Genomic DNA, 15,656 nt, shown 5'->3' with positions numbered 1-15,656 from the left:
CCAAGCCAGAATAGCAAGAGCTGGTTTTATTTATATGTTACTATGGAAGTTTAGATTCAACAAAGCCTAACATAGAAATAATATTAACAAACGTTGCTCCCAAAATGAATGATACGCTCTTTATTTAGACAATAGAATGACATTTTCAGCATGAACCGATAGTACTTTCTTTTCTATTCTCATGTGTCTTATATCTGTGTAATCCCTCAGTCGTCCAGTAGGTTCCATACTGGTCCATGGGTGTATACTATGTCATCTTATATTTGTTCTGATACAGCTCGAGATCATTCTAAAGCTATTCAGGAAAGGTTCATTTCTGTCCTATAAATGTGACTGAATGTGTTATCGATACCTGCTCAAATGGGTACCTTGTTTCTATACTAGTTTTAGTATCAATTAGTATTTGATTTTCGATACTTACGACAAGACCTAACACAAACAGGTGTATGACAGTTACCCCATGTCTTGTACTAGACTAGACTTATTTTATTAAACTTAAATACACACATTTGTATTTGTATTTGCAACTTGTTTGACACAAGTATTTTGCTACTTAATTACTGTGATTTCACTATCTTTTTTTTGTAATAGAAGCTGTAGTAATTTCCCTTGTGGCTCTTCTTCTAATTGTAAGTCTAAAATGCCTTTAGTATAAATAATTGAATGATTGGGCACTGAACGATTATGCTAAATATGACTCAAGGACAGTTCACATGTGTAGATCCATAAACCTAGCTAAAAAATAGAAACTGTAAACAAATATGTGTTTTTAGTTTCAGTGTAGTTAGTTCTCCCCTTCAGGTAGATATAAGGCAGTGTCCACCAATAATCTGACCAGAACTGAAGAAGCGGCTTGGATGAGCAGCCAAAAGTCCTCACTCACCTCAGTTTGACAAAAAAATAAGGAAATAAAAAACTGTTATTCATAAATAAATCTCTTACTGGTGTAATTTTATCAATGCAGTATGATTTTTGTCAAATTTTCCTTTCCATACATCTCCGTGCAGCTGCTGCGATTCTATTCATTGGTTTAAGCTTCCTGTTATTTGTAATGTATTGATGACTTCCCCCCATTCAAAACAGATAATCTTTAGTTTTAAAATGGTAATCACTATGACAGCAGTGCTACCTTTTCATAATGCTGACACCCATGGATAGTGAGATGTGCTAACATGCTACACATTCACCGCTACACCTCTGATTTCCTGACCAGTCATTTGGAGCGGACTGTGATCAGACCCTGAGGTCATCCGATGCCTGGCGGATATTTTTAGACCGTAATTGGCCTTTTGTTTATGTGGTAAACAAAAGATAAAACCAATATCATTATTAGATTAGAACTCTCAGCAGGAGCGCAGCCTGGAGCCTAGTTCACTGCTGCCTGCTGTCAATAATGAAACGCCTAATTATTACGGAGCTGACAGCACTTGGATGTGTGATCAATGCTTCTCTCTTTTGCCCTATTGACGCTAGCTAGCTGCTACTATCCACGCACATACACACACGTCAGGTTTCCATGCTTCTTGGGGACATTAGAGACTGGCATTCATTTCCTGGAGACTGATCCTAACCTTAACCATAGTAACGTCTTGCCTAAACCTTATCCTAAACTCTAATCTTAACCTATTTGACCTCATACCTGAACTGCAAATCATGTTTTGATCTAATAATAACGGTATTATATTGGGGCTGCAACTAACAATTATTTTGGTATTATCGGTTAGACTGGTCAAACGATTATTTCTCATTGAGATTTTAATACATTTTAACCAAATAAAAGGCTGAAATATGGGGAGTGAAGGCTTCTAGATATAGAATATCTAGGGCGACAGTAGCTCATTTGGTAGAGTGTCTGAGTGCCGTCAGAAAAATGCTGTTGTTGTGTTCTTGGGCAAGGCACTTTACCCACCTCACCCTCAGTGTCTGCGTGCACTGGTGTACGAATGTCTGTGTATGAATGGGTGAAATGCAACAATTTGCCATTTACCAGTATTTACCAAGTCTGTTATTGATGAAAACCAAAAATTGTTCATTTTAATTTGCCAATTTGATCTAATAATGCCACTGTCTTTGGGATACACTGCCTTTTGTCATATGTTTTAGAGTCTGTTCAATCCAAATGACAATCATGTCAATTATTCTGATAAATTCTTACCCTCCTAAATTACATCATGTGGACCTGATCTTTGTCCCCATAAGAAAAGCATGTTCTGATGAATAGAGTGTAATCAAATTTGAGTCCCCGTGATGTGATAAATACATGCACATACACACAGCTCTTCTTCCTGCCTCTGGGGACCATGTGACCACCAATAGGAAACAGTCTAATGCTGATATAAGCCGGAGCTGCCCACGTACAGGCGTCGTACAGATTATCCCGTTGATCTTGGGAATAACAGAGCCTTGTCAAAACAAACAGCCACTTTAGGGTCACTATTGAGGAAGTTCCCAAAGCCAATTACCTTAAAGAGGATGGAAATTGTCTCCTCGCATGAACTACACAAACAGACCTACTCGTATGGAAGTGGACAATATTGAAAAAAATAATATCTTTTTTTTTTTTTTAGTTATCCCATTCACAATAATCAGTTCATAGTTTTTGCAGTGTAAATGTATGTGTGAGTAGTGCTTATGTCTGTTATAGAACTATAATCTATGACATCCGTGGATCATTATGTTATAATTTGGACATTTTAAATCGCAATATTCATCTAAAACAACTTGAAAGAAGCAAATCCGCTGACTTCTGCGTTAGAAAACTGCTGTGCCCAATGGGAGATGACGTAGCTGTAAATGTCATCACAACAAAGAGTCTGCACCTCTGATGAATAGCTGCAAATCACACTAGCAAGAAGCAGATTTCTTTTAATTTCTATCAAAGTGACTACGCAACGCTGCCGATTCCTACGTGTATCACTGATTAAGAAAAAACAATTGGAGAACAAAGTAAGTGAAGACCAGTGGGCGTGTACTGGTGGCTTGGAAAAGGAGGATTGATCATCAAAATGGCGTCTTGAAAATAAGCAATTACAGATGACTCAAACATGCACGAAACACTCTAAATATAACTTCGAGTGAGTAAATGTTGAGGGGAAACAACTATAACATGGTTCAAAGCTCTAGTTTAAAAGTTGATTTTGCTGCTGGGTGCACTGTGTATTTTTTCTGGTAATGGGTTTGTGACATGCTTGCCTCCAGGAGATCACTTTGCTTTGGATGTTGCATAGTATGGCATTACATGTATTTTGTATAAATTCAATTACAGGTGTGTAAACTGCACAAAATGCCTCCAAAAACATGCATTCTTACTGGGTGCAGGGTTGCCTCTTCACAGAACTGACCTGACAGGGTCACCTGTATAATGTTGTACTGTGGAACATCCCAGGCAAAGCAAAGCAAGAACATCTCCATGGTTTTCACCTTCAAGGCACTCAAAGCGCTTCACATCAAGGAACAACTCAACCATTCACACACACACACATTCATACGCCAGTGTACACAGACACGGGGGGTGAGGAGGGTTAAGTGTCTTGCCCAAGGACACAACGACAGCATTCATCTGTGGGAGCTGGAATCACACCGCCAACCTTCAGATCAGTAGACAAATACTCTACCTACAGAAGTACTGTCGCCAATAGTGAGTTTTCCTATGAAAGCTGTTTTTTCTAATCACCAAAAATACAATAACAGCATTACCTTGGAGACAATATAAAACCCACCATGACAACTGAGAAGAAAAGCATAAATGTAGCTGTTGACAGGCTCCTATTGTTTTTATAGACACTTGAAAATCCCTCATTAAAATGTGAGTATTTTGTAGTGTAAAAGGCTAAAGGTTACACCACAGTCCCGTAACTGAGCACACATACGCTGTAGGTTTGTGTGCTGCTGTGGTCAGTGGCGCTCGGAGCCTGGATCTAGTTTATGAGCGATGGCGTTCATATTGACATTTACAGTGCACATGCCAGCGCTGCTACGGGAACGTGAGTGTGGAACTGTTTTTCAGCCTCAGCATCTGCTATGGCTTATACTGACAGAGGTGGAAACAGTACCGGGAATTTGCACAGTTACAGGTTAAAGATGTACTTAATTATAAACACAAGTACTGCTGCTGAATGTGTATTTTGTAAGTATAAAGTATGCAGGATTTACTGTTATTTTTTAGCAGTCTTTTCAATAAGTCTTCATACAAAACTCATCCCTAGCTCTCACAAACCCTTTGGCTCATTGTTAATACTCACATTCATTTGGGTAGACTGCCTAAACACAATCAGACAGCTGCTTTTGACACTTATACTTCCTGGTTGAGCACTAGCTTTAAACTTACCAAAGGGTGGGTCGGCCAATCTAATTATAAACGGTAGCTTTAAGAGGTTCACTATATATAAAATCTTTGTTCATGCATTAAGGCTATAAATATTTGTAATCATAATATCCAGAACACTGCAGCTCCTCTGCTGACAAAAATTAAGAGACAAAACACATCAGGCCTGTGCTCTGAAACCTGCACTGGCTCCTGCTTCATATCAGGTGCAATTCAAAATGTTATTGCCTGTGTTTAAATGTGTGCGCTCTATGGGTCCTCTTTATTTGAGGGAGTTACTGCAGCCGTATACTCCACCCAGAGCCCTGAGGTCAGCTGACCTGCTCCTGCTGCTGTGCCCAAAGCCAGACTCAAGACCAGAGGAGACAGAGTCTTTTCTGTGACAGCACCCAGACTATGGAACAGCGCCTCCTGCCTGTCAGATCCTTTCAGTCTTTAACATAGTTTAAGACTAGACTGAAAACCCACCTCTTCTCCCTGGCATTTAATGCTAGCTAGACAGGAAATCTTGGTGTTTTTTATTAACTTTTATGTGAAGCATTTTGGTCAGCTGAGGTGGTTTTAAATGTGCTATAGAAATATACTTGAACTGAATTATAAAGCATTACCAAAGACTCAAATACAAGTTAAAATTCATGTGCGACTCTTGGGACTCTCCACGACCCTGTGCCCTGACCCCGGCCCTCAGCTCCACTGGCCCTCAGCTCCACTGGCTCTCTGCTCCACTGGCCCTCAGCTCCACTGGCTCTCTGCTCCACTGGCCCTCAGCTCCACTGGCTCTCTGCTCCACTGGCCCTCAGCTCCACTGGCTCTCAGCTCCACTGGCTCTCTGCTCCACTGGCCCTCTCCTGCACCGGCCCTGTCCTCCACCAGCTCTCTGCTCCACCGGCCCTCTCCTGCGCCGGCCCTCTGCTCCACAGGGCTGCTTTTATCTGCTCTTGGAAACAGGTGGCTGTGATTGTTAGTCAGTGCACATACTACTCCATGTGCTTCTGCTTTGGAATGCTGCATTTGCTAACACACACACTCAGTTTTGGGAGGGACAGATATTTCGGGTTACGACTCAAAACACCTCCACCCTCATCCTGCTCAGCTGTTTAGGGTCATTCCACAGTGAGGAGCATGTGCTAGATCCTATGGACTGGCTGTTTGGACAGAGATCTACAAAGCTGACCACAGCCAAAGCTAAAGTTTTGAAAATACAGGAAGGAAAGCGTTACATATTTTCTGCTCTGAATCATACACAGATTATCCACACTCCCCATTACTCCCTCATCACTGAATCATGAACACAATTTATGACCCTACTTGTTTTCAAAAGAAGGCATGCGAGTAAAACTGTCTGTCTCTGATCGCTTTGTCTTCTCAAAACGATCTCATAAAATCCATTATCCAAATTGAAATACTGCATTCACATGTTCAGTTATTCTGCATTTAGGGCTCGCTCATAAACAGTAACAGATCCATGTGAAGTTTTGGACATTACTTCTTCCTTTTTTTAGTTTTGTTTTTATGCTAATGTAATACCAGTGATGGGAAGAATACTTTGAAAATGTATTTAATTACAAAATACTGAATACTGGAATTAAAATGTATTTTGTAACGTATTCTGATATATGGTCCAATCGGAGTACTGTATTCTGAATACTTAGAATACTTTTACACCAAGCTGCATTTAAATTATGGTGTAAAAACACAACAGAATTAAAAACAGCTTTACGTTTTTTCACTGCGTTTATCACTAATGAGAGATTGAAAACTCACACATGCCTCACTACCACAGCAGTGTTTTATATTTTTCTCACTATTTCTGAGCAGTTTGAAGCCTAAATTGTGTTATCAAGTACTGCCATGTATTTTTTGGATTTTAGGAAAATAACTGCATTCTGAATAACACCATATGAAAGAGTAACTGTACCAGAAAACAGTTTAGAGATCTACCAATATCGATTGTTTAATATATATATAGGGCTGATTTGAATTATTTCCCTTAATTTATGTAATGCACTGAAGTTTTAAAATAAAGCTTTGTGTGTACTCTTTAGGCAGAGGGTCGGCCAAAACTAAACATCGGTCGGTGCTGGAGATTTAAGGCCAATAGCCCATTTGCTAAAAAGTGCAAATATCTGTGTGGTATATCAGTCTATCTCTAATACAGTTACTTCAAATGAGTATTCTGAATCTGTACATGTGTTCAGTTACTTCCAACTCTGTGTAATACATCACTTTGTAATGCCCAGACCTAAAAGTCCTAAAAATATTTATATGACAGTACTACTGACAGTATGAATGCAAGATTATGGGGAAAATTTGTTTTGTTTTTTAATGGAGAGGTCTACAGCTAATCCTTTATCAGTAAAAATATGTGGTTTGACATTCAAGATTTCAAACTTTGCAGGAATAAATGGTGCTGATTCAAAGTGTGTCTTGTGAAGTCATTCTTGAAAGCTGTCTTTATTTGGAAAGAAAAATATAACAAAAACTTGAGAGTCACCCGTTTGAGTAACACTAATTGTGAATACATTTTATGACATAATCCCCAGCCCTAACTGAATTTCACAACAACTATAATCACAAAAGAAAATGTCATTGTGTCAACTGAACAAACATTTCTATACAGATAACATCTATGATACTAAGAATTCATAAACAACTGGAATTTTGGGTTCATGAATTTGATGAACACACTGAAACAGTCAATTCTGAGGTGAGTTTTCCCAGACATGCCTCACTTTGGGAATATCTCTTGGCTCGAACTAACACGGTTCAGCCCAGGTCTCTTTCTGTCTGTCTCCATCCCTTTTTGCTTTGCCATTTACTGCCTGGACAGTAAAATGTCAATCTGTATGTAAGCTGCCCACAGGGGCCGTAGTAGATGCCATCCTGAAAGCACCAAACATTTGCTCACAATCTTTGGGAGGGTCTGGCAACATCTGACAATTTGCTCCTCCTCTGGGACCTCCTCCGGCACTTATCTGGGGCCGAAGCTGCCAGTCTCATCGACGCGCATGCCAAACAATAATGAAAACCACTGACATTTGGCACTGGTTTAAGTGAATGTTTGAAGAGACGCCTGTCAACCAATCAGCAGCCTGCGAAATGTGTTCAAAGCGAGTCTGGGCGATGTACGCGCAGCTGTGGAAAGTAACAAATAATTACAAATACTCATGTTACTGTAGTTAAGTAGGTTTTGATGTAATTGTACTTTTTGAGGTAGATTTTTAAATACGCACTTGTAAATGGTCACAGCTTTTCCAGCTTCAAGGCACTCAAAATGCTTTACATCAAGGGACCACTCAAGCATTCACACACATTCATACACCAGTGTTGGGGTGAGGTGGGTTAAGTGTCTTGCCCAAGGACGTAACAACAGCATTCATCTGTTGGAGCTCAACCAATGATGTTTATGTCGAGAACGGGATTTGAACTGCCAAACTTCTGATCGTTGGACAAACGCTCTGCCAACTGAACCTGTACTTGTGATTAGGTAAACTGTAAACTAGCTCATCTTAAGCACCTTTAAGTTATTGCTGTCATTTTAATATATTTTTATGTATTTTTACCGAATCTTTGCTGAAACTGTTATCCTCAATGCTACGAGTCCAAAACAAAGTTCCCTCAGGAGACGATAAGGTACTGTAATTAGCGACATTTACAATTATAATTACTGAGTTCATCTCCATTTGTCCATATACACTGTTATCTCACCTCTTCTTACAAACACACATAACGTCACAGCATCGCCTGCTCTGATTGGCCAGAGCTCAGAGAATGTGCAGATGGTTATGGTTTAAACTGTTAATCGTTGTAATCAAGTATAAAAGACAGATTTAAAATGCTACTAATAATAGCCTTAGAATGTAACTGTAGTATTTTTAGTAGTATTTTTCATGCGTACGTTTCACTTTTACTTAATCTTGACAGCTGTACTTGTACTTGTGATCGAGTACGTTTTTAGCAATGTGTATTTTTACTATAGTACACCTCTTGAATACTCGTCCCACCGCTGCGTTAGTTATCATCAGGCTTATCAGACTGAGGGCGGTTCAACAACAATCTAGCACCGCACTCGCTCTTATCTCACACTTTCAGATAAAGTCAAATTGGATTAAGTCGACAGGCAGCAGTGAAAACCCACATAATGCCATGTCATAAAAATGTCAGTTCTCTGCGGAGGAAAAAAACATTTTGGCTGTGAGTAAATGCAACACGAGGTCAACACATAATTCACATTTTGATATATTGACTACACGTGATAATATTGGAACTCATTTATGCCACTGACACAAAAACCTTAAAGCAGGATTATCACAGAACATATCCTAAGTTCAATATTGTTAAAGTGATAATATGGAAATAGAAAGTTAAAGCCGTAATTCAAAACATGGTCATTTTTATATTGCGCTTTTCCAAATTCAAAGCACCCAAAGCGCTTCACATCAAGAAACCACTCTCCCATTTTACTCGACTAACTGAGCTACTGTCGCCCTCGTCAAAAGACAAATAATGACATGGAAGAGTCAGGTTTGTGGAGATGCAAGCCCACCCAGAGTAAGGACACGTGTTTTTCTAAGTTTCTCAATGGAATAAACAAAAACATGCTTATATTTTAGTCAATTTTATGGCCAAAAAGTTGATACCATATTGTGAAAAGTTTGTTATCATGATAGGTGTAATAAGACCTCATGGAAACATAAAGAAAGTACTATTATTCTGTATATATGGTATCGTAATCAGTATAAAGTATTGAGCGAATTCCTTGGTATCAAAATTGAGGTTGAAATTTTAGAATCGTGACAACAAACATACTAGTTTTGTTTATTCAGGTCTATGTAAAAACACATTTATGGGGGAAACAATAACGTTATCATTATAATATCATATCTGACATTTGACTCAAGTTTTATTTCCAGACTTTCTCAAAGCAGCAGATCGTCGGAGCGTTCGCAGGTGCTTCCTTCAAATGTGATCTTGAAGTTTATATTCGCTCTGTCCTTATCCGATTTGAACATCTGCCAAAATCTCACATAACTTGGCTCTTGCAGAAGTCGTCTTAAAACGCAGCCCACTTTCAGGAATACGCGAAGGGAGAAGGTAAAGTCAACAAAGGAAAACATTGGCATTCCATTAGATCCGATTGGGAAGTTGGTTGAAAACACAGCTACTTAAAATAACAATAGGTCTGGTGTTTTTTGGCTCCGCTGACAAATGCGTGTATCGAGGGGGCGAGCTGACACAAGGATCGCTGTATGGGACCGTGGAGCCATTAAGATGATAGCAGTCTGACAAGCACATATCCCAGACACAAAAATAACAAAGCGTGACCTACAAGAAGCAAACACAATGCCATGCCACAGGGCTGCAACGGAAAATCAGGAAAACTGTTATCTGGACTATATGAACCCCAAAATGCTCGCCTAAGACCTATTATAACAAAGACACTGGCATTATTCTGGAGATGTCAAATCCAGAAAGGTTTGGAACTGAACAACAGAGTGTGACAATTAGTGATTGACCAAAATGGGTTTTTCACGGACAATGCCGATACCGATTGTGTAGAAACCAGAGCAACCGATGGCCGATTAGCTCTGGTGATACTTTTGCATCAATATATAATGATGATTAGATTTATTTTTTTTATTCTTCAAATTAATTTTACTACAAACTCATCCACAGACATTTTTTTTAACAATAAATCCATAAGTGTTGTCACGTTTTGTGCAGTTGTTTCTTTGCACTTCAGTGTTCAAGCAGTTATTTCTTTGCACTTAGCTGTAATTTTAGGCACCTAGTTGGCCAAAATGAAATATCGGCCTATGCTGGAGATTTAAGGCTGGAAGCTGATACGCTAAAAAGTGCAAATATCAGCTTGATATATCGGCCAACAATATATCAGTCTATCTCTAGTAAATATCCTCTGCCCTAACTTGAGATGAACCAACCAGTCACTAATTTGTATCACGTGTTTCTCAAATGCAGAAGACGGTTCCTCAAAAAAATTCTCGGAACATTCCCAACAATGTATAATTTCTTTAACCTGACATAAATATGGGGTATGGAGCTTCCATTGTTGATGCTGCAAAAATCTGTGCTGTTTCTCAGTCCTTTTGTGTGAGCTGCCATGTTTGTTTTTGGCACGAATGGACCACACATCTCTCTGATTGGTTAATCCGCCTGTCAGTCACACCCTCTGAAAACGAGCAGACGGGATACAGCTCAAGACCCACTCGTACATGTAAAGTTTTGTCAAAGTGTGTAGTTCTGGCTGTACAGGTCATTAAAACTGATCTAACTAGCATAACTCAGTTGTGAGCATTTATATTTCTCAAAATTATCATAAAAACCTCTTACTCGACCTGTAACTTGGCAGTGACGCCTGCTTGTCTCCATGGGGATAGATAATTTTAATGTCATACTGTGGAACATCCCAGGCAAAGCACTAATATCTCCACAGAAACAAGTACCAGAAAAGTTATATAGTGCAAAATCATATTGTGAATTAAAAAGGTTAAATTTTTTTTACACATTTTTTACACATTCAAGTCACTCAAAGCACTTCAAGGAACCACTCACCCATTCACACACACGTTCATACACCAGTGTACACAGACACTGGGGGTGTGGTGGGTTAAGTGTCTTGCCCAACGACACAACAACAGCATCCATCTATGGGAGTTGGAATCGCACCACCATCCTTCAGCTCACTGGACAAACACTCTACCAACTAAGCTACTGCTGCTAATCAAAATAACCATTTGACTAGGAGACTAAACTAAAAATAATCGTTGACTACATTTTGTGACACAGCAGATAATAACTAGATTCACCACAGCCTATTTACAGAGTGCACTAGTCTGTATCTAAAAGCACCAGTAGTTATTCATAACCATCTTGTGTCCAGTTCTAGTCTCCAGATTTGTCCTGCTTCCAAACACAGTAGCGTCTTGGCCCTGAGCCCATGCAGCACATGGTTAAGCCCTGTCCAGCCAAGACAAAAGAACTTCTTAAATCTTTGCCACTTCGCTGCCCCTCTGAAAATGTCAATTGTACTGCTCCCACGCCCCATCACACACTAGCTTCAAGCAAACATCATTAAAAGAACGAGATGTAACCACGGACAACAATATCAAAACAGGACTGCACCATTCATGGGTTTTAGTTTGCTGTTATATGCAACATTACTACAACAATACTAAGGCTGCAATTATTTTGATAATAGAACAAAATATCCCAGATCCCTAAATTCTTGTTGTAGCTGTAGCTTAGACCTCTACAAACATGCTCTGAAACACTTGTATTAGTTTATCAGTTCATATCTCAGTCTTGTTTAAAATGTTAACGCTCCTTGGAGTTGGTTACAATGTGAACTCTGAACAAAATACTACTTTTTAAAGGTCTTATATTACACAAAATTGACTCTTGTGAGGTTGACTCTTGTTTAGTTCAGTAGAGAATGGAAAATCCAGGTGTGAAATCATCCAAATGATTCTTGTGTAAAAGTGTATGGAGTTTAAAAACACAATGGAGCACTTCTTGCATTACCACATGACATCACAAGGTGGAACAGAGTGTTTTCTGCTTGAGAGAAAAACACATCTTAAACATGTAGGGTTTGTCTATTAAACACAACTGCAGGTCTGTTTGTGATGAGGAAACAACATTATAGCACAGATCAGAGAATAGCGTAATACGGGCCCTTTAAACATATGACAATTAGATTTTCCCCCAAAATCGTGCGACCTTGAACATCGCCTCGAGGTATGTCAAGACGAGACACAGCGTTGAGAATACAGTAGCAGATTTCAAACAAACCCCAGTGCAATTCCTAATTAAATCCGAGCGGAAAGGCCCATTCACACACATGGCAGATCACAGGACTTGCTCATGTCTGTACATTTCTTTGATCAGAATCTCCCCTCTCTCACCTAGCTTCATTTGTGTCCACAGAGGAAAACATAGAGCACATTTTAAAGCGCGCTCTCACGCTGGAATTAATAATACAGGAGTTATTCATGCAGAAACCGAGAGCGAGTACCAAGTTGCAAATGTCCTCTGTGATACCGGGAACAGAGGTATGAACCACTGAAATGAACAGGAGAGAAAAATTTCAAAGTGCTAATTAGCCTTTATCTTATGTTGATGGATTAAAGGTGGACTATGTAACTTCTGGCCGCGGATACGTTGTTAAATGTCCTGTATTACACAAAATTGACTCTTGTGAGCTTTAAACCATGTTATAATGTTGTTACCTCATCAAAAACATACCTAGAGTTGTGCTTTGTTTCATTCACACATGTCTGAGTAACTCTTTATTATTAGTCTGTCTACAGCTCCAAAGTTCAAAATGCTCTGTTCCAACTTGTGATGTCATGAAGTGGTAGTTTTCAAGTTAAGAGCTTATGTTACCTTTTATTCAGTAGAGATTGGTAATTCCAGAGCTGAAATGATCAAAATGATTCTAGAGAAGGTGTATGGAGTTTAAAAACACAAAAGAGAACTTCCTGTATTACCACATGACATCACCAGGTGGAACAGAGTGTTTTCTGTGTGAATGAAACAAAACACAACTCCAGGTCTGTTTGTGATGAGGAAACAGCATTATGACAGAAAATTGGGCAATATGGGCCTTTAAATCATCAATCTCCATGGACACAAGCGGTGACGTCACTCAGCCAAATCACATCTGTGGAGAGGTGATCCCGTACAGTAAGAATACATGTTTTTCAAGTGTTTTACAGCAATAAAAACACCAGCATTAAAAATTGATGCAATAGTAGTAAGCTTTTCTGCCATACTCTCGAACATTCCATCAAACAGTAATATCACCATGGAGAAGAAGGTGCTGATGCGTCATAAGAAAAGTGACATGGTGTGCCTTTAACTGTTTTCTGGTCTGTGCTGAATTAAACGTTTGGAAATGTACTTTAAATCACTTTCTCATTCGCTCTGAGTGTTTTGTACTAGTTTTACTGCTCCCTATTGGCTCTAATTTATGACCGTAGAACCACAGACAAGAGGCTTTGACGGGGAACAGTGAATTCTTGACCAGCTCTGCAGCACAGCAACAAGTGTCACTGTAAAAGGCGTAAATATATATATTTAAAAAAAAAAAAAATCTATTACGTTTTTGTTTTTTGTTTTTTTAAATTACAAATCGTACCCAGCGCGTCGATTGACCAGTTTGAACCCCACTCCACGCAGCCTGCATTCTTACAGGTGTCCGCGCATTGGTTTTAAATGAGATTAAAAGAATGACGGAGCTTTGTGACCGAATAATCGATTTCCCGACGGCTGTTTTGTTTACCAGCTTTGCTCTGGTGCGGCTTGAAAGAGTGGCTACAGTGAGGGGGGAGAAGCAGGGCTAATAGGAGGAGGGGGGAGGCTCGAGAGGACAGTGCATGCCCTGACTCCTCCCGCAGCTAGTCCAATGAATGCAGACCCGATTCATCTACTGCGGGTAAACCGTTATCTCGCATCACTACTTTCTACATCCACCAGCGCCAACGACATCACCGCTGTTACGCGTTAAATAGTTAACTGCACGGGCCACAAAGTAGGTTGGTCCTGTTCATATTTAATGCACCCAAGTACTCGCTAAGTAGTCGAAAAGTTTGAGATGAGGAGGTAACTTTTACGAAGCGAGGCGAGGACAAAACGTGGTCACCGATCTACGCTTTTGGAGTGCGCTCGCTTTTACGCATGGGTTATAACCGGTCATATTCTACCAAAAGTCACATTTAAGTCCATAATTAGCATCAGTCAGTTCAATTTTGATAAACAACGGCTGAAATAAAGGCTTTGGGTTACTAGAAAAGTTTATCCCCGTGTAGGATTTTCAAAAGCGCTGCCATTTTGCGATAAAACCAAACCAAATCTCTCGCTCTAGTAACTTTGACATAGCATAGCTTGTTCTTTCCTGTCCAAAAATGACAGTAATGGTCCGTGAGTTTTATTGTAGCCCACTTTTGAGTTCCCCGTTACTTTGCCAGACCGACTTCAGATGCCGTGTCTTTCCCAAACGCGCTCAAATGTCGTTCAAACCAGCGCAGAAGTCCACATAATTCGCTTCTCTTTCCACAAAAGCGAACAGCAAGCTTGTCAGACAGTCACAGCGGTTGTATTTGTACTTACAGTGAGTTGAGAGGAGAGTCAGGAGGCAAGCCAGCCGTGTTATCGCCATCTTGGAGTCGATGCAATGCTCGGTGTGACTGGCCGTACATGCGCAAAGTAGGCTGGAAAGCTGTGCCGTGGATGGAGCGGGGCAGAGGGACCTAAGCGCGCGAGGGGGGAGAGAGAGAGAGGCGCGAGGAGAGGAGAGAAAGAGCGGCCCACAGCGGGAGGAGGAGGGAGGGGTGTCTATTATATTAGGTTCCCATAGCGACCGAAAGCATCACTCACACAGGGCAGAATTTACGGCTGACACGATGTGGGAGGATTTTCTCTCTACTGTAGGTAGGCAGCCGCTGGGAGCTCAGATAGGAAACACCAGCCTACGGGTCTGTGTGTGTTATAGGTGTCAGAAAAATATACTACTGTGAACGAGATTATGTTTGTGGTTCAAATAAATGAGGAAAAATTGTCTCAGGAGAGGCTACTGTGGTTGTATTCCATGCTCTGTATTATTTTGAAACCACAGCGTTAGCATTCATGATAAATTAAGATCAGATCAAAACAAATGCAAATCAGCAGAAAGTGCTGTGTTTTTGTGATATTTAATAATGTATTGTATTTTACAGTGCCTTTCGAGACCCAAAGCCCCTTTGTAGCCACAGCCAGGCCCACAACTACAGGGGTGACAAAGGGTTTATTGCAACCTCAGTTAAATGTCTTTGCACCTTCAATTTATACATCTAAAATACTTACATTCAATGAAAGCATGTTATGTTTGCACTCATTTGAAACTCCAACCACCCTCAGTCAGTTTTGTCTGCACCTGGGCCAGGCCACAGCTGCCCTGGATGGACTGACAGGAAGCAAGGCTGACAATCTGTGCCATCAGCCCCTTCGACCACCACCTAATGGCCCAACAACTGTTTCACTAAAGTTACTACTGCCTCATTTAATGTTCATTTTATGATTTAATATTAATTTTATGATGATTATTTGTGATTATTGATGTTTTGATTTGTTGTGTTGTGATTTTAATGTCTTTCTTATTCTGTAAAGCACTTTGAATTACTTTGTGTACAAATTGTGCTGTACAAATAAACTTGCCTTGTCACTGTGGTACCTGGTATTCCCAGTGGCCTCCTATCCAAGTACGAACCAGGCCTGGCCTTGCTTAGCTTTTATGATCAGACAGGATCATCATTGACAAACAGGTAGGCTTTTG

At 40.0% G+C, this 15,656-nt stretch overlaps 1 protein-coding gene across 1 annotated transcript in view; it reads right to left on the bottom strand.

The window, feature by feature from the left end:
- jam3b (junctional adhesion molecule 3b) overlaps positions 1–15,320 on the bottom strand; it is a 70,715-nt gene extending 55,395 nt beyond the window's left edge. Inside the window, exons 1-2 of the mRNA XM_055226885.1 lie at positions 15,233–15,320; positions 14,456–14,680 (exon numbers count right to left, since the gene is read on the bottom strand). Coding sequence (XP_055082860.1) covers positions 14,456–14,680; positions 15,233–15,320 — 313 coding nt within the window. The remainder of the gene's footprint in view (positions 1–14,455; positions 14,681–15,232) is intronic.
- Between the last annotated feature and the right edge of the window lie 336 nt (positions 15,321–15,656).

Source organism: Periophthalmus magnuspinnatus, chromosome 14, assembly GCF_009829125.3.
Source record: "Periophthalmus magnuspinnatus isolate fPerMag1 chromosome 14, fPerMag1.2.pri, whole genome shotgun sequence".
In the NCBI taxonomy this organism is placed as follows: Eukaryota; Metazoa; Chordata; class Actinopteri; order Gobiiformes; family Gobiidae; genus Periophthalmus; species Periophthalmus magnuspinnatus.
Note: the sequence above shows the minus strand (reverse complement) of the source record. Positions and strands in the feature narration are given on the sequence as shown.